Consider the following 17,819-nt stretch of genomic DNA (forward strand, 5'->3'; position numbering starts at 1 on the left):
GTAATTAATACATATCTACGTGTATCATCAACCAAAAGTTGATAAGCCATGATCAGTTATATTACGATACGCTAAAACATATCGCATTGAGTTNTGTATTGTATTCCAGATCGTGGTAGGATAGTTTTACAGGTTTAATGGCTTTGTACGTTAACATACATGCCATAATGATGTTGAAAGATTGCCTTATCTTTATGATCTACAGTAATATTATGAATGAATGACTATTGACTACATGATAGATTGTACTGCTTGATGAAGCGACTGCTTTTATGGATACGAAAACGGATGGAATTATTCAAGCTACCTTGCAAAGTGAATTACGAAAGAGCACAGTTTTAATTATAGCACATCGACTTAACACAATACAATCGTGTGATAAAGTTTTAGTATTAGATAGCGGAAAGGTAAGTTACCTCAATACATGATTAAAAAATTACGGTATTTTAACTATTACTGTATCTAACTAGCGGCCATTCATATACCATAGCTATAGTTGTTATGCAGTGAGTACACATTCTATAAATTTTACAGTTACTAAAACATTAATTTATTATAGATTCTAGAATTTGATACTCCCTTCAATTTGATGTACAAGGAAGAGTCGATATTTAAAAGAATGGTTAGTAAGGCTGGAATAGAGGAACTATTCAAGCCTAAAAGGGTAACAAAGAGAAAACCAATAATTTTGGAGAATAGTAAGCAAACGCTTATATAAATTTGTCACCAACAGTGCTAAACCTTTTTATATTGGGCAGCCGTAAAGAGAAACTTTTGGAAAGAAACGTCCTTTATCCTATCTTATATGTTAACCTACTTCATAATTGTACAAGAAGCTAGTCTTCATCTGTGTCCGTGTATAGTAAAATATTCCGAATATCTTGATTGACGCAGCAGACTTAAAAATATATTCTAGATGTATTCTTTACTCTATTTTAAAAATAATTTGCAATTTTAGGACTATTTTCTCGATCTCTGTTCTATTTAAAATAAAGGGCAATATTCCATGCTCTTGCTACTTTTATCTATCTACGAAGTCAAGATGTTAAGAATGTTTGATTGAACCTTTTCTTTTATCATATTTTATTACTTTATTTGTGTTTCACATTTTGAACTTTACGTCATGCTGATGATGGCATTGGTATGATTCTGCTATTAATAAATTTACAGAAATTGATTTTGTATTCGTGCAGTATCACCTTCTTTAATAATAAGTAGCAAATATTCAACGTCAGTTTGTGACTTATCACTTGGAGTTATAAGAATTTCACCATTCGGTCTTACTATGATGTACATCATCCGCCTCAAATCTACATGCGAATATGAGCAAGGACTACTAAATCGTCATTGGAACGTTTTGAATGCGTCTATTTTACTGTATTGTCAGTATCTTGTATCTTGTCAACTGCATACTGTACTGTACTGTGTAGTACAATAGTGTACAGTACATACAGTATAGTGTAGATCATACAGTACCTAGTCAGTACCTTCATGATGACGCAAACAATATCATTGCTCTCTATACCAATCTGTAAAATCTCGTCAATATCCGGGCCGAGCCATTGGAGACGACTTTATTTTGGGCTATGAAATTGCGAGAAATACGCGTAGGTTATATAAAATTGCGAGAGAAATACGCGTAGGCTCTACTTTGCTTTTTATTCGAATTCCTAAGATGTTCAAGTGGATCAAAAATAATCGATTTCTAGTCTTTATTAATTGGCAAGACATTGCATTATAATATCAACATTATTGATCAATCGGAGTTTATAATTAAGCCAATACTGTCATGGAAAAGCACAACGTTCATGTTTTAATTGGAAATATCCCTGAAAAACTTCGCTCTGCTGATTTGAGGGCATTCTTTTCGCAGTTTATTGAAAGCAATGGATTTATATGCTTTCATTACAGGCATAGACCTGAAAGTAAACTTTTTTCAAGCGTTAACGCTACACAACAAGATAATCCTGAAAGTAGGAACAGTAATAGCTTAGAGAAAGAGTCGTCTTGTGAAAGTCAAACTGTCAACAAAGATTCAAATGATGGAAACGATAGCCGTCAAGCATTCAACAAGGCAAATGTTCCCAACACAAAATGTTGTGTTACTGTTATTGAAAAGAAAAATTTTCAAAATTTCTTTCGTGATTATCAGAGAAAAATATGGACTGACAGAGATGGGAAGTACTTCAAGAGTAGGACACTTATATCTCGTATAAAACTAAAGGATTCTAAGGAAGTTGATCAGCTTGGTGCTGGCGATGTTTCAACGAAACCAGAGCATTCACAATTAACTACCGATGATTTAGCTAGATTACCAGGTACGTACAGTATGCGGCATATTCACTTATACAGCAAGGACTAGTGATTTCTTTCCTAATCATCTTGTGCTTATGGTGTATACTAAGCCAGTACGTAATCATTTAGTTTCAATTTAATAGTGTACTAGTAAGCATATTCATCGCCAATGTTATCAACTCAAATAGACCAGTCGTTAATTTAGCTACAAAAAACTCGTATTTAGCTACAGTACTATGTATAAATATCGTTATTACAAGCATCGCTATTAAAGAGTGATGATACTAGTGCTCACGATCATTGATTGAAAAGTCTATACCATTTCTTAAAAACCGGCAATAGAGATAACGTATCGCTTAAATAATGTATTCTATCTTTTATCTATTTAGAATTAAATCCTCCTCCCATTATGCCTAATGGTAACGTTGGAACGCCATTATCTGTACTTATGGACTTGATTCGTACCTGCCGCTTTCCTCCAAGAATGATTAGCAAATTAGATCTTAAATTCCCCAAAAATCGGTCTTCAAGAAAATACGGTGCTTTAGGCTATAACTACTCTAAGAAAAAAGCTTTCGATCTGCGTAATAACCAATTCGATACGACAGAGACGAATTCTAAAATAAATGACAATGAAGAGTTATTGGATGATGAGGAAATAAATCATCAGTACGAAGATAAAAATAATGACGATGATCATGTAAGTTTGCAAAAATCTTATAGTAATTAGATTATAAATTCTGTCGTTATTGACCTGATAATATTGATACGATAATACTTGATTATAATAATTATGAACTGTAAATACAGGACCCAGATGTCGAAGAATGGGATAGATACGAAGCTATATTCGACGATGTTGATAAACAGGTAATAGAAATAGCAAAAAATTTCTTAAGCATCCAGTTGTGTACTATACTTTATTGTGTTATCATCTTCGCTCAACTTCACTTTGGTTATTTTATCGCAGGGTCGAACTAAGGAAAGATTATTCGAAGATGAAATTGAATTGAAATGGGAAAAAGGAGGTAGTGGACTAGTATTTTACACTGATGCTAATTACTGGAAAGAACAAGAAGGCGACTTTGATGAACAAACAGTTGATGACTGGGATGTGGACTTCAGTGCTTATTACGAACGTGGTAAGATTAAATATTATTCATCGAGTAATAGAATTTAAATCATTTTGAACTGTTGCATTTCAGTGAAACACTTACGTATATGATTATAGATGGCGGCGACAAAGATGTTCGAGATATGATTCAAATGAGGATTGAGAAGCGTCGGAGGGAGGGTATAGAGGATACTTCCATCGGAACTACTGGCGGAATTGGAGAATTTGAGAGGCATACAAAGGTGCGTGTACTTGCAACGTAGTTATGACTAATAAGTATGCGAACTCAGCTGTTCGAAATCATGTTATTAGAAATTGTACATCAATATGAATTGCAGATGGGTGAATATATCGTTATTACTAATGTACTGACAGGGATTTGGAGGGAGAATTTTGCAAAGTCAAGGATGGAAGAAAGGTGCTGGAATAGGTCGTATTCAAGACAGTATAACAGAACCAATCGAAACAAATGGTCAAAATCCTCGCTGTAAAACAGGATTTGGGTTAGTATTCGATTAATTGCCATTGTAACATGACAAGGATAATGCTCTACAATTCTAATGTCAATTAATATAATTGTTTATTGACGTATTATATTTATATTACAATTTATGATATAGCTACCATGGTGAAAAACTTAATCGTAATGTCAAGAGACGTAAGGCAGATAGCAACAGATTAATACCCACAATATATGACAATTTGGAAAATGAACCAAAAGATACCGCGTACCGTTCAGCTGGACCGGACACTTTGAAATATCGCTTTGTAAATTTTGTTTCGGCTTCAGAACATTCGCAGCCGTAGTAACCATGCTTCTAAATCACAAGTAACGCGAACACTGTCCGTCATATTCTGTAACGCAGCTGTAAATAGGGAATTGGGTATAAGTAATTGCGTACATTTAGTGTTTTGCTATTTGATTATAATACCCTGGGTACATTATGTACACGGTGTTTTATTGCCTACTATCCGGGGTATTACAAAGAACCGATTTTATATATATATCTATAAAATGACTTAGTGCCATGTTATGATTAAGTTAAATGAATTGTAGGCACGATACATAAAGTGATCTAGTAAGATGATTATCTAATAACAAAGATAAATCTGTTGGAAATATCATATTTATGATCCTGTGTATAAATGCGAATGAAAAATGTCATATTTATTTATGTTTGATACTGTGATTCATCAACAGAAACCTTTATTGATTATACTGTCTTGAGAATCCTTGTTTGTGAAAGGAAAGACGAAATGGTATCGATTAGTAAATTAATCGATTTCAAAAGAAGATAACTTTCTCGAATAATCGCAAAAATATCTTGTAGTATAGGCTTTAATTTTGTGGTGCTCTGGTCGTTCTTGATATTATTCAGATTTAAGTACTATTGAAGCCATCATCAATTATTAAACAATTTATATGCCTGAATGTTACATACTGTATATCTTACCAATTGAAATCGCATAAAATATAAAATATCAAAGCTTTTTATTTTATAAATATTTTCATTTCATGAAACTCTTAAGGCTTGTATAACATTTATTAGAGTTCTGGTCATAAAAATTCGCGTCAGCTTTTCCAATAAATAAATAAATTTGTTCAAAGATTTATATTTTCTAATTGATAATATGACGGTAGTAAAATTGCAATATCTTTAAAAATGAGATGGATATAAATGTACTGAGAATGTTAATCCCATTACATTGAACATTGGTAAAGTACCATTTCATAATATTGAGAAATTAGGTATCGTCATTTTAAAGTAGTACAGTAAGTCATATAACTGTGGACTGTTGACACCTTTTATTAGACGCAGCCCAGTAAATAATTGAGATCGCAAGCATTGAATATCCTGCGAATGATAGTGTTTCAAACAGCAGAAAGCAATTTTATAATGTTAATGATTTAATATGGTTACAACAGAAGTTGGTAATAAAAAATACTTTAATTATAAACAATAATCCAGAAAGATGTCATAAAAAATATCAACCACATCTCTCTTTTCACTTTAGAAGTTATAGTCATGCATTACTGCTTCAGCCAAAGCATAACTTTGATAATCTGTTTTTTCGTGATACAGAGCGGCTAAAAAGCGTTGAGTTTCGGGTGTGATGTAGCTATCCATGACATGATCAACCGATCTAACGCAAGATACACAAAATTTATTAAATGAGTAAAAGTAATTACAGTTAAACAGAACAAGAAAGGTTTTAAAAAATACTAAGATAAAATCTTTATTATATACTAATTGACTTACCTATCAATAGGTTTAATAATGATTGGAATTAAAGCTAAACCAAGGGCTGTCGTCATTACTTGTCTATTTCGAACATGAAGTAATTTAAAGAAACTATTAAAAGCTGCACAGCATCGGTTAATAACGAAACCAGGAATTATTACGGAAGCCAGTGACTGCCATATTAACGTTTCAGTAAATTTTGAAGCTACTTGGTAGTCATGTTCGCTCTTGAATTTGAACTAGATTAATACAACAGGATACGTTAATTTTTACTTTTTGTTTTACGTTTGGCAATATAATTATCTAATTCCTTTACTTTATGTGCATATCGAACAGCGTTTAAGATACTATAATTCGTTCTACTATAAAAACATACTATAAAACCAATAAGATAAAAGTTCATGAAGACAAAATCCTTGAATATAGTTTTGCATAATATTACAACACTTAAGAAATAATAGCCAGATATATATTTATAATTAAACTCTAAATCAATGCAGCAGACAATCTGAAATGAAGAAACATTCAATATAATTTTGAGTCCTAACTTAAATCTGTATACATTATTCTATTTTACTGGCTACTAAGAGCTTATGCAATCAAGTATAATTACTATTTTGTATATGCCTTGCGGTAGAATAATTTTATAATTTCAAATCGACCTTAATTCCTCGTAAAGATAAAAAGGTTTTAGAATTGTACTTTAATCTAGCAATTAAGTCCAATTATCTTATTTATACGGCAAATGGTGGTAACTTTACGTTGGCTGACTACCAAGTAGAATAATCGGTAATGCTGCTAAGTAACAGTATGCTCGTATGGTACTTTTATTTATACTACATCGTAATATTACAATAAACCAAATTTCTCTTATGTAGAAACTTCAGCAATGCTAATCTACAGCTAGATACTACGACTATTCTTCCAGTGATTTTAATATTTAGGATGAAATACCTGAAAATGCTCTTAATTTAAGAGAACAAAAAAGTATGATCGATTTATTATCATAATTAATATAAGAATGAAATAAGTTATATTAATACAGCTGGAAGTATTCTTACAAATCGATGTCAAAACCTTTTTTAAGCAGGTTAAGTAAGATTTATGAGTTTCGTTATATTCATTTAGATATTTCATCCTAAATATTAAATAATGTATGAAATACTTTCCGAATAAAATATCCTAATATTAGTATTTATAGATTACTGCTGCTTGTTACATTCATGGACTGCTAAAAGAAAGATTTCCTTCTGGTAGTCCATATCATATTGTGCTTAGTGTTACAGCAATTCACAGATAAGCGTTTGGCGTCATTTATTATTTTTTGGTGTGGTAATCATGCAATAGGTATTGCTAGTAGTTTATATCATATTGTACTTAGTGTTAAGCAATCCGTAGATAACTGGTGGCGTTGTTTATTATTTTTAGAAATGCTAATCATGCAATAGGTGAAGTTAGATGTTAATATATCTCTTATATTGATTAGTATATCAATTATCTCGTAAAGCCACAGTAGGGAACCCTAAACCTGCTAATTATATACAGTACTTACACGATCAGAGGTTAGAGAACTCTTGTTGCAGGTATCAGCCAAAACATAACCACCAGCAATCATATAACTTAATTTGACATAGCGGACAGGAATAGCACCTCGAAATGCTTCACCTACTTCATTGGCATAACCTAGATAATTGATATTAATGATAGCATTATAGAGCGATAAAAGTATTTGGATACTTGCTAAGAGCACATAAAAATTACTCATGACGTACATAAACAAATTTTATTTATTTATTCTATTAATCGATCACGAAGATCACGATCAATAAAATAATCTATCATTGATTCTCGGCTCACATGCTATACTATATTAATGTAGATAATATATTTATAGGAAGAAAAATTGAAGCTAAAAGAAAAATGCTCTCATCTACAGTAGAATTGGTAATCCTATGTACAGTAGATGCTGTATGACTATATCATCATTTCTACCAGAATTTTATTTTACAGTTAAAATTTTCCATGCCCCGATTTACGCGTTGACCGATATCGTTATCATGATTATGGCTACAGGTAAATGTTGAAAAGCAATACTTGTATGTAGAGAAAATGGATTTAATCCCTTTCATTCTCTAAGGTGTGCAATCAATTACAATGTGAAAACATAGTTTAAAGTCATCTAGTGCGTAAGATATATAAGTAAATTACAACATTTCATTTTATCGAATATGATGGTGTATAGCGTTGAACAATTTGGAAATAAGAGCGGATCGTCATCATACATGGGAAAAGCACAGCTAGAAACCTTGTTTGAGTTTATTGCTTTTGCTTTACGGTGTGCTGTCATAGAGCTACAAGATCTGCAGTAAGTGATGATAACATAAGCACATAGTATACTCTCGCAGCTTTATAACAGTTTTGAAAGCTTTAAGAACGTGATGATTAAATTAAATTACTTCCATTTGACAAGCGCATCTTTGGCGTAAGAAATAGTTCAATTTAGATCAAGGTATTATTGAATGTAAATTGATATACTGATGTTTGAATCGGTAATACAGTGGGAAAACAGTAATGAAGTAGCGTGAGCTATTACATCATAGGGTACCGTGTAAAATATATAAACTGTCTGTCAATACTGCATGTATAAGAATCTCCATCGATATACGAGTATACATGCCATTGCCGTCTTAACGTGGATCTATCTGTCCGCGTGGATTACTCCGGAGAGACATTTTACCTTACTCACAGTATGTAAAATTAATCTTACTAACGTACGTTAAAAAAATTTTGCTAGTGATGCTCATAATTAAAATATCAATCAGGACTTTAAATTCACTGAATAGATCGATCGCAACGATAATAATAAATTTAAGAAGGGGGAAAAAATGATAAGAGTGAGGCATGTTATTATAGATCCGCTAATGGGATTAATTAATTTATTTAATTTAAATAATCTAATATAACCATGGTGGATTGGATTGGATGAAGGATTGATGCGCTGCTAAAGCATTTATAAGAGGATTGAAATGATATATTGTATCTCCATTCTAATTTTCATACTCGTATGAGTAATATTAAAACTAACTTGGTTACTGCATTTGGTCGATGAATACAACTGCGAGACTTTACCAAGTTCCAAGCTGTTGGAAGTGAAACTATTTTAATTATCTAACTAAAGGTTGATCGGATTTGATGAAGGATTGCACGACGAGTGAAGTATTGACAACAGTTGACATGATATTTCACAATCTATTTGGATTTTGATCATGAAAATAACTTGACTAGTGCATTTCATCGATCGTAAGATTGGTGAGATTGAAGCCAAGCCAAAGGGGTCGTTATGCGATTATTTTAATTTAATCTTGTGAAAACTAAAGCTTGATCCAAATTGGATTGCATGACAATCTCGAATGATCACCCATATGAAATGTTATCCATCCTGGCTCTCTATACCATATTATGATTTTCTTCGATTGCCTCGGTTAAAATAAAGAATGTTCTACTGTCATTGAGTAATAGACACAACCATGCTTACCTAAATAACGCAATGGAGTATGACGATAAATGTCTACTGTTGAAGTAACTTCTTCCCTTTTCTCCATCTCCTCCTTTTCAACCATTGAATACGACAGTCTGTAAAACTCTACTTTGATCTCAACAAAACTAAATGGATCTTGTACAATATCTAGACGTCAAATACTAATCCAAACTTGCAATGGTTGACTGAATGATCCAAGAAATTTTCATTTAATGAATTTAATTTTCCTGCCCCAAAATGCCAAACCGACCGACTAATTTCTTAATTGGCAACCTGTTGATCGCTGAGTGTCACTTCAATCGCATGATCGCATTGTTCCAAGAATTAATTGGCTTTGTTTATTTTGTACATCGTGACGATTGTATTGTGTGATTTAGAACGCTGATAAAGCCCAGTGGTACAGCGAGGATAATGTAGTGGTGTTACAGTATAATACCTTGGACTAGTCAACGTGTTCGCGTCACTAGTGTAACGCGATGGTTCCACCCACCTGACTTGGAGTTACAACCCATTGAGGTTCAAAGTGCACTAGACAGACGGACATTTCTTACCAAATGGCTGAAAATGATCGATCAATGGCTACTTAGTAAAAGATCTTCCGTGTCTGTTTTCTAAATCGTTGATACTCATTTCAATAACATTGAAGATGCTCTATAGAACTGTTTCTAAGCAGAACTTACTGATGGATAATGAGATTCAACGTACTATGACTTAATTTAGAAAAAAAATTGGTCAATTCAAAATCGATCGTCTGCCTACTCAAGTACTGTACTGCGATCAAGAAGTGAAGATGAGGTCGAAAATATCTGTCTATCCAACAGTCCAGTCCAGGACACTGAGTGTACAGTGTACTGAGGCTGTTTCATAACATTTTGTCACTTTCGGCCCATATTTTTCTTTAAAAATACAGTAAAGCTATAATAGAATGATATATGAGGTTGATGGAGAGATTCTGAAATATCTGAATCTGGTAAAGTTAGAAAGTTAAACTTGCTCTTAAGTCCATAAATGATGAAAGTATCACTGACCGTTATATCCCCATTTATGAATGATCTACAGTACTGTACATATAAAGCAAGAATTACAATACAGTATAGTACTAAGAATACTGAAGCCGTTCCTACGTACAGTACAGTACTGTACAGTACTGTACGTGCACTCTAGTGTCAACCCTGGGTGTCATCTCTTAACCTTTCAATCGACACTTGACGCCTATCTGGAAGATATCTAGCAAGGTGGTTATCACTACCGTGCCCATCAAGGTAAGAAAGGATCAATCGGATAGGACTCCTAAGACGCGATCCTATCCATTCCATATACCAATCATGCATCCATTTGTGCAAAATTGATCGTCAATGCATGCTTTTAATATGTAGTGGGTAACTTTCTACAAGAAGAGACCTATGTGTATAGGAAGGTCCATAACGATTGATCTTTTTGGAGCGTTTTACTGTACGTAGTTTTTACCAATCAAACAGATCCATCTTGTCGATAGGTTAGAGAGAGTGAGATAGAAATTCAACATGAAACTGCAACGAATAGCGTACAACTGTAGATTGCATGGGATGAGAAGGAGACTTTGAACATGTGTATGGCCAGGAATTACACAACCCATTAGCGTATTCGTAGGTTAGGGATTGCATCCTTGACAAGCTAGTTAAGGTTAAAGATTCATAAAAGCACTCTGCAAGCTACCGTTGTCGATGGCTTAGCATCACGGGGTATAGCCCACCAATTTTATCCTTGCCAATAGATGTCAATCTGTACAACTTGCAGTATATGCCACTCTTATTCTATCAATTAATAGTTTTACTCAATGTCAACTTAGATCCTGCTACAAAGCAACTGTTCATAAAGGATAATGTATCAGATGCAACTGTACACAACATACTGTCCATGAAACCTCCTTGGCTAGCAAATCGACATTGCGAAAGCATGACTAGCTGCATAGAATAAACCAACGGTTAAAATAATAGAATTTCACCTCAGATACTTCTGTCTAATCCTGATAGTTCTATCACAAACACCTAGTAAAACGACTTAAGAATTTGAAGGCATTTTCTCTGCCACAATCTAGGCGAAGTATTGCTAGCCATTAGTTTCTAGACAGTCAAGACATCGAACGCATTTCAGGTGATGTGGGAGTTAAAATTCAATTCCTTAAGCTTATCTGCGATTACCCTCAATCGAATCCACATACGAGTATAGTATTCTACTACATTTGTACACTTGCTTGTTTACAAATATTATTCCTAAATACGGTAGAGTACAATTGCAAATTGGTCAATATCAATCAACTATTTCCTGTTACTAGCCGTTAATACGAACTGATTCGAATACACTTTATTAACGATGAATCGTTGCGATGAATATTAATTTGATACCATCAAACTTTCTATATACGTGCATACACGTGCATATATACCAAGTAGAACATGCGATAATCAATCAAATCTTATTAAAACACTTATTGTCACATACTCGTAACTTATACGACATTCTAAATTGCCAATTGGTCTTCTATTTTGCAGGACTGCCCAGCCAGGAAATACCAGAGAAGCACAAAAATGTCAACGTTACTCAATATTGTCTTTCAATTCTATTTTATCACCCATATACCTATTACTATCTTGCTAGACAGTCAAGCCATTTTTCCAGATTCATACTATCCAAAATCGGTATTATTCGCTAACTCGAGAATTACTGTGGAATTAATTAATTAATCTTATTGCTTTGATATGAACAATTTTATGATGCGAAACGTCCATACCTGTTCTATCGGTATTTACTGGTATCCAACCATGTACCGTTGCTATCTTAGGTTACAGGTGTCATGCAGTTTCACATCAATGAATTTAAAGATCCTCTGATGGCAGATCCACCTATTTGGCTGCAAACATTTATAGTGATCGAATGCCTACTTCAGCTACCTTTCTTCTTCTTTGCATCATATGCCTTTATAAAAGGTACTAGAATATCAATATCTATGTTTGTTTATTATCAACCTATTTGATACAAATACCCCCCAAAAATTCGTTCTACAAAGTATTAAATATTATCTTACCGTATAACTAGTTGATTTACTTTATCAACGTAAATAACTGTAATTTATAAAGCACAAATAAGTAAAATTAGAATCCATTTTACCGCCATGTTGATTGTGCTTCAAAAATTTCTAACGGATTATATTTTTTATTCTAGGCATAAAGAAATGCAAATGGGTTAAATTACCGTGCATAGTCTATGCTGCACATGTTGCTACTACGGTAGTACCAATTTTGGCTCATCTCGCTCTCACCGACTTTTCTAACGCCACCATAGGGCCTAAAACCGACAAAGAACGACTAATATTAATTGCTATTTATATACCCTATCTCGTTATACCAGTAATGCTGCTATTTTACGTGCTTGCCTTACGATTTGATGAACCGCAAACTAAAAGCAAGCGACATTAACACATCACATAAATTCTATCGAGGACGCCCTTCTAAAGTACTTCCTCATGATAAATTTTAAACGTTTGGAGGAATCTGTATTATCATATCCTAGAAACAATACTAGCATCGTGCTCTATGTACCCTCTATAGTCATTACAAAAAAGTTTTAGATCCCAACTCGCTCATTAGCAGTTTCATTGATATTTTACATAAAAAATTATACTAATATTTGAGGCTCTAAATATATAGAAATAAGTATATTTTGCGCTACATCATCATTGTTGTATTTGACCAATACCTCCGTCAAGTGCTGCACTATACAGCACTAGGGAAAGTTCAATCCTCCCAATTTGTAACCATAGTTTCTAAGAGATTAAAGCTAAACTAAACTAGTAAAACGATTTGTCTTCGCCATACCATGTATGAATACCAATTAAATACCACTGTTAAATGTTCATTTATTCATTTTAACAATTCCTAAGCTTAGAAATAAAATCTGAAAAGCTTATCCGATATCTTGTGTGATCTAATTGATCTGTTATCAACATGAGTTATCCTATATCTCCCAATCCATTTGTTTATTAGACAAGTATATGCGGTAATCGTCATCATTTATGAAACTGAACTTAAACAGTTTTCATGTATTTGACGAATTGGTTAACGAACGTTTACGAAGAAGTTCAATCTATATGCGGCAATGGCCATTATTTGTGAGACTGAGTTTAAGCAGTTTTTATACGTTTGAAAAATTGGTTAATGAACGTTTACGAACAAAATCTCAAGTTCCCCATTTTTTTAATATAGCATTCAGCAACGAATTTTTCCTTATATAGACCAACATACCATATAACTTAATGTAGATATCCTAATATGCTACATGATATAGGAACATTCACGCCTTGACTAGTGCTGGATCGATATGCTCGTATTGGCTTAGCAATATTTGTAAGCTCATATAATGCCACTTGTAATCGAATGTAATACTTATAGCTAGTCATACTTATTGAAGGGTCCATCATAAAAAATTTTTGCCGCTAAAACATAATTTTATTTCGCACCAGATTAAAAATAAATAGTTTTTATGGTATCACAAATAAGTTGATTAGCAAAGCACAAATCTTCCTGAATAGCAAAACCAACCATGTATGATACGATATCATTTACAACTATTTCCGAAAGTGAAGATAGAATTTTCATAATACTTTATCACATTCATAGCCCTGTCATACCTATACCATATCATAAAATATTACTTTGGTTATGGTATATCGGGATATTTAAAAGCGCAATAGCGACGAATACTATTCGATAATTGCTTTTCATGATATAAATCACGTTAATTCTATACGTAGGCGCAGCTTTTACATTGATGTATTTAAATTTACTTATTCTTATAACGATAAAAATCTAAAATCTATAGGTCTGATACATTTTATCTATGTATTTAAATAAAGTCAATCGATGTAAAGAAGAAGCCTACAGGATTTTATAGCAAATTAGACTGCTACGGTAATTTTACTAGTAAGTGATCAGACTGAGGATACCTGGTACGCGTATAGTATTTCGATTTAATTCTCTTTAAACGACTGTATTCTATTTCTTGGCTTGAATAACCTTGACAGCATCCATAATCAATCGTGCTTCCTTATTAGCTTTCTCTGCAACATGTCTAGCTTCATCTGAGAGGTGATCTAATTTTTTAGCTTCATGGAACATTTTCATCTGTAATTTTTTAATTTCATGAGTCATTCGATTCAAACCATTAGCTTCTTCTCTTATCTTCTCTGCATCTTGTTTAGCCTTTGTAGCAGTTTTACTCGCTTGAGCGGCAGCAAATTTTAAATCTGCGGCAAACTTTTTCATTTCAGGTACCATTTTCTTAACTTCAGCAATAACTGGACCTTTAATCGATAGAGCAGTTTTTTTAACCTCTTTAGCAACTTCAGACATAACCTTAGCTTGTTCCTTCTTTAAAATAGCTTTCATTACTTTCTTTGCTTTTTGTACGTCAGTAAAAGCTTTAAATTTTTCTTGTTTAACTACTTTATGGGCCATTTGTTCTGTATTTGTAGCTTCCGACATTATTTTATTTTCTGCTTTCTTTACCTTATGGCGAATTTCTGTCTTCAATTTATGAGCCTCATCATTAATCGAATGGATCATGGTATTTGCCTCACTCTTGATTTTTTTTTGAGCTTGATCAGCTATTTTCGAATCGGCATAATCGACTTTCTGGATTTCTTTGCGGATATATCCATCAGCTTTTTTTTCATGCTGGCGAATTTTTTTATCAGCTTGATGTACTGCCGCATTCACGTCATGAGAAAGTTTACGTACCTCTTGATTTCCTATATGTTTAAGTTCTACTTTTGCGGCTTTAATTTCCTTTGCTATATCGTATTGGCCATTCTTTTTTAACTCCTTTAGAGTACGATCCATTATCTTTTTAGCCTCTTCAATCCTTGCGGCAACTTTTTTAGCCGCGGATTCTGCATCTTTCGCCTTTTTTTTAGAAAGCATTCCGGCCGCAGCTACCTTCTTTATGTCCTTTCCATGCCCTAAATTAAATGCCGCGACTTGGCTAACGGTAAAGCATGCTATCAATAATGATAATATTACAAACTTTTGATTCATTTCCAAGCTTGTATCCAATTTGATATATTCAAAATTATGAAAAAGTGTTTTATAAAATGTTTAGTGATCCTTTAAATTAGTAGATCGAATGAAAATTTCAAGAAACTATTTTTATTGGATCTTTGACTGTCTTTATATACTACAGCAGAGCAATATTGGAAGGTAAACTATAAACGTAATTATTGACGTCTTGACATCGATTTTCGCCACGTATCCTTTGTTGATACAGTAAAGAATGAATACCATATGGTTCTATAGGCATAACAGTATTTGCAAATAGAAAATTGATTTATTTTGTACCACATTCAATCATAATAAATTACATATATCTAGGAACAGAACTGTATCTGTTACCCTTCATAAAAGGACATTCTTTATTGCTGACATTGACACCCTATATAAACCTATATAAAGCAGTTATAACCAATGGGCATGCGAGATTTAATAATACAATACTGTTTGCTTGAGGTTAAAGTAATTTTGTAGAATATGATGACATCCAAAATCAATAAAGGCGTATGGTAAAATTTAAATATCGTACAATATTTACTAATTCTACCGACTAAATAACAATCCAATGAATTCTTTCAAGTTACCAACTTCATATAAAAGTAGCTGATCGCGCATTTATGATATGATTTTATTGATGTTGCTATATGCTTCCTGGTACGGACACAGGAAAATGGATCAGTTTGCCAATAATAGCAATCTCAATGTATCAATCGTATGAAAATAGCATAGATAATCAATTTACTTCAATTTATAAATCATAAATCATATCTGTGCGCTGAAATAGAATATAAAATCGGACTCCCTTACAGCTAAGTCTTAATGCATAATTGTAAATTGAACTGCGTATTAACCAGTAAAGTTAAGGTAGCGTTTTTAATGACGTATTATAGAACAAATTAAAAATAGCCAATTTATGATGCCCTCTAGAACATTAGAATTTTAGTTTACATTTTTAAGTTAACTGGATTAATTCGATGACGTAATATACGTATATTTATACCAATCATGCATGCATACATACATCTAAAATGGTTATAACTTGAGTGCAAAAGCAAATACGAAAATTATTTGTCCTATGTCTGAGTCATTATTTCATTGTTTTTAAATAATAGCGCAGACTAAATCCTAGAAATGACTACAAATTAATAGGTAGAAAGAAAGCTTTCCAGTCATTCCTCAACCTGTATATAACCATCCTCAAGATGACGTACCTGTTGCACACTCATAATATCAGATCAACGCTTTAAATAGTTTGATACCTTTTATTCTTAATCATGATATACTGTAAACTGCTGTCTCTAGAAATTATTACATACCAAATACAGAAGCAAAGGACAGAATTAGCTCTACTGTAGGTGATAAGGTCTACACTTGGAGTGAATTTGATCGTCATTAAGTAATCACCATACTGATCAGAGTCTCTGAACAATTGCATCCCATTCATGTAAAAGGAAGCGGAGTTTCCATGCTTCTGTGATATCAATCTTAGGATTATCCTTTGATACATTTGTTTTTTCGTTGCCGTATTTCATTGACATGAATTGCATCATACTGAAAGTTCTATACTTGTAATTAATTGGATAGCAGAATTAAACATTATGCAATCCAAGCCATTCCCAAGTATCAATATCAATCATACACTCCAACCCCGTAACCATAGCCCGTCCGTTGGACGAAGGTAACAATACAATTTGAAATATTTCGAAATTTTATACATATAGCTTGAATGATTGACAACAATATTAATAACCTAACCTTTACCCGATTAATCTATGCAAGATCTTCATTGCGTAATTATGATGAATGAAATAATTGACTAATAACTCTATGAAGGAAGTCAGCTGAAATGGATATTACCATATTCTCTTCCTAACGACGTATTGTGACGTAGGAAATATTAAAATATGTTTTCTTGTAACCTCCTTGTTACGCATGTTCACGTTATGGCAAATGACTGTTTTACTATGGTTTATTCACAGTTTGTATGTCATATATGAAAGTGATGGATTACAGTACTATCATTCTGATTAATAATCATCAATATAATGAAGATCTCGTTGCTATATTCTTAAAAATTATTTTAATCCGAATATAAAAAGGATTTTAGCATTTCCCAGAAGCAATATGCTTATTGTACAGTACAAGAACGTGATTTCGCTTAGAGAAATTATCTCGGGCATTTGCTTGTTGCGTGCACTTCACTACATATAAATGCTGCCCATAGGTTGTAGCTTCAAAGAAAAATAAGAGAATGCAGGGCATAATCCTACGGGCATTGCCCAATACCTTGGTACTAATTATGAGATGCATTGCTCAGTAAATGGAGCTTAAATTAGTTAGATAATTAATTAATTAGCAAAGCACTCTGGCAATAGACACGATATCATATCAACGACTTATAGCAGTAAGACCGGTACTTTAAAACTTCTGCTGAATTAAATATACAACGATTTTTAAAGAATGATCTGAAGTTGGTAAGTATGATAGATAAGTTTCCTAATAAGACCTTATATATTAATTATAGACTAAGGCATTCTTGGCTCATA

The 17,819-nt window shown here is 32.9% G+C and overlaps 5 protein-coding genes across 5 annotated transcripts in view; 3 read left to right on the forward strand and 2 right to left on the reverse strand.

Moving 5' to 3' along the window:
• TRIADDRAFT_57243 (uncharacterized protein) overlaps positions 1 to 993 on the forward strand; it is a gene marked incomplete at both ends in the record, with an annotated part of 9,508 nt that extends 8,515 nt beyond the window's left edge. The window contains 3 exons of the mRNA XM_002113233.1: positions 243 to 407; positions 560 to 698; positions 959 to 993. Of these exons, the coding sequence (XP_002113269.1) occupies positions 243 to 407; positions 560 to 698; positions 959 to 993 (339 nt within the window). The remainder of the gene's footprint in view (positions 1 to 242; positions 408 to 559; positions 699 to 958) is intronic.
• Positions 994 to 1,789: 796 nt separating this feature from the next.
• TRIADDRAFT_26180 (uncharacterized protein) lies at positions 1,790 to 4,216 on the forward strand (the record flags this gene model as incomplete). Its single annotated transcript, XM_002113234.1, has 7 exons — positions 1,790 to 2,318; positions 2,685 to 2,995; positions 3,106 to 3,165; positions 3,266 to 3,437; positions 3,527 to 3,651; positions 3,785 to 3,912; positions 4,030 to 4,216. 7 exons carry the CDS (start codon positions 1,790 to 1,792, stop codon positions 4,214 to 4,216), a joined length of 1,512 nt encoding a protein of 503 aa, XP_002113270.1.
• Positions 4,217 to 5,421: 1,205 nt separating this feature from the next.
• On the reverse strand, positions 5,422 to 9,254 carry TRIADDRAFT_57245 (uncharacterized protein; the record flags this gene model as incomplete). The annotated part of the gene is made up of 4 exons (XM_002113589.1): positions 5,422 to 5,554; positions 5,671 to 5,891; positions 7,205 to 7,335; positions 9,188 to 9,254. 4 exons carry the CDS (start codon positions 9,252 to 9,254, stop codon positions 5,422 to 5,424), a joined length of 552 nt encoding a protein of 183 aa, XP_002113625.1.
• A 2,503-nt stretch (positions 9,255 to 11,757) lies between these two features.
• Positions 11,758 to 12,645, forward strand: TRIADDRAFT_26143 (uncharacterized protein; the record flags this gene model as incomplete). The annotated part of the gene is made up of 3 exons (XM_002113235.1): positions 11,758 to 11,868; positions 12,012 to 12,156; positions 12,392 to 12,645. 3 exons carry the CDS (start codon positions 11,758 to 11,760, stop codon positions 12,643 to 12,645), a joined length of 510 nt encoding a protein of 169 aa, XP_002113271.1.
• A 1,104-nt stretch (positions 12,646 to 13,749) lies between these two features.
• Positions 13,750 to 15,261, reverse strand: TRIADDRAFT_63996 (expressed hypothetical protein; the record flags this gene model as incomplete). Its single annotated transcript, XM_002113590.1, has 1 exon — positions 13,750 to 15,261. The coding sequence occupies one exon, from the start codon at positions 15,259 to 15,261 to the stop codon at positions 14,221 to 14,223; it is 1,041 nt and encodes a 346-aa protein (XP_002113626.1). The 3' UTR covers positions 13,750 to 14,220.
• Between the last annotated feature and the right edge of the window lie 2,558 nt (positions 15,262 to 17,819).

The sequence above is a fragment of the Trichoplax adhaerens genome, genomic scaffold, assembly GCF_000150275.1.
Source record: "Trichoplax adhaerens TRIADscaffold_6 genomic scaffold, whole genome shotgun sequence".
NCBI lineage: Eukaryota > Metazoa > Placozoa > Uniplacotomia > Trichoplacea > Trichoplacidae > Trichoplax > Trichoplax adhaerens.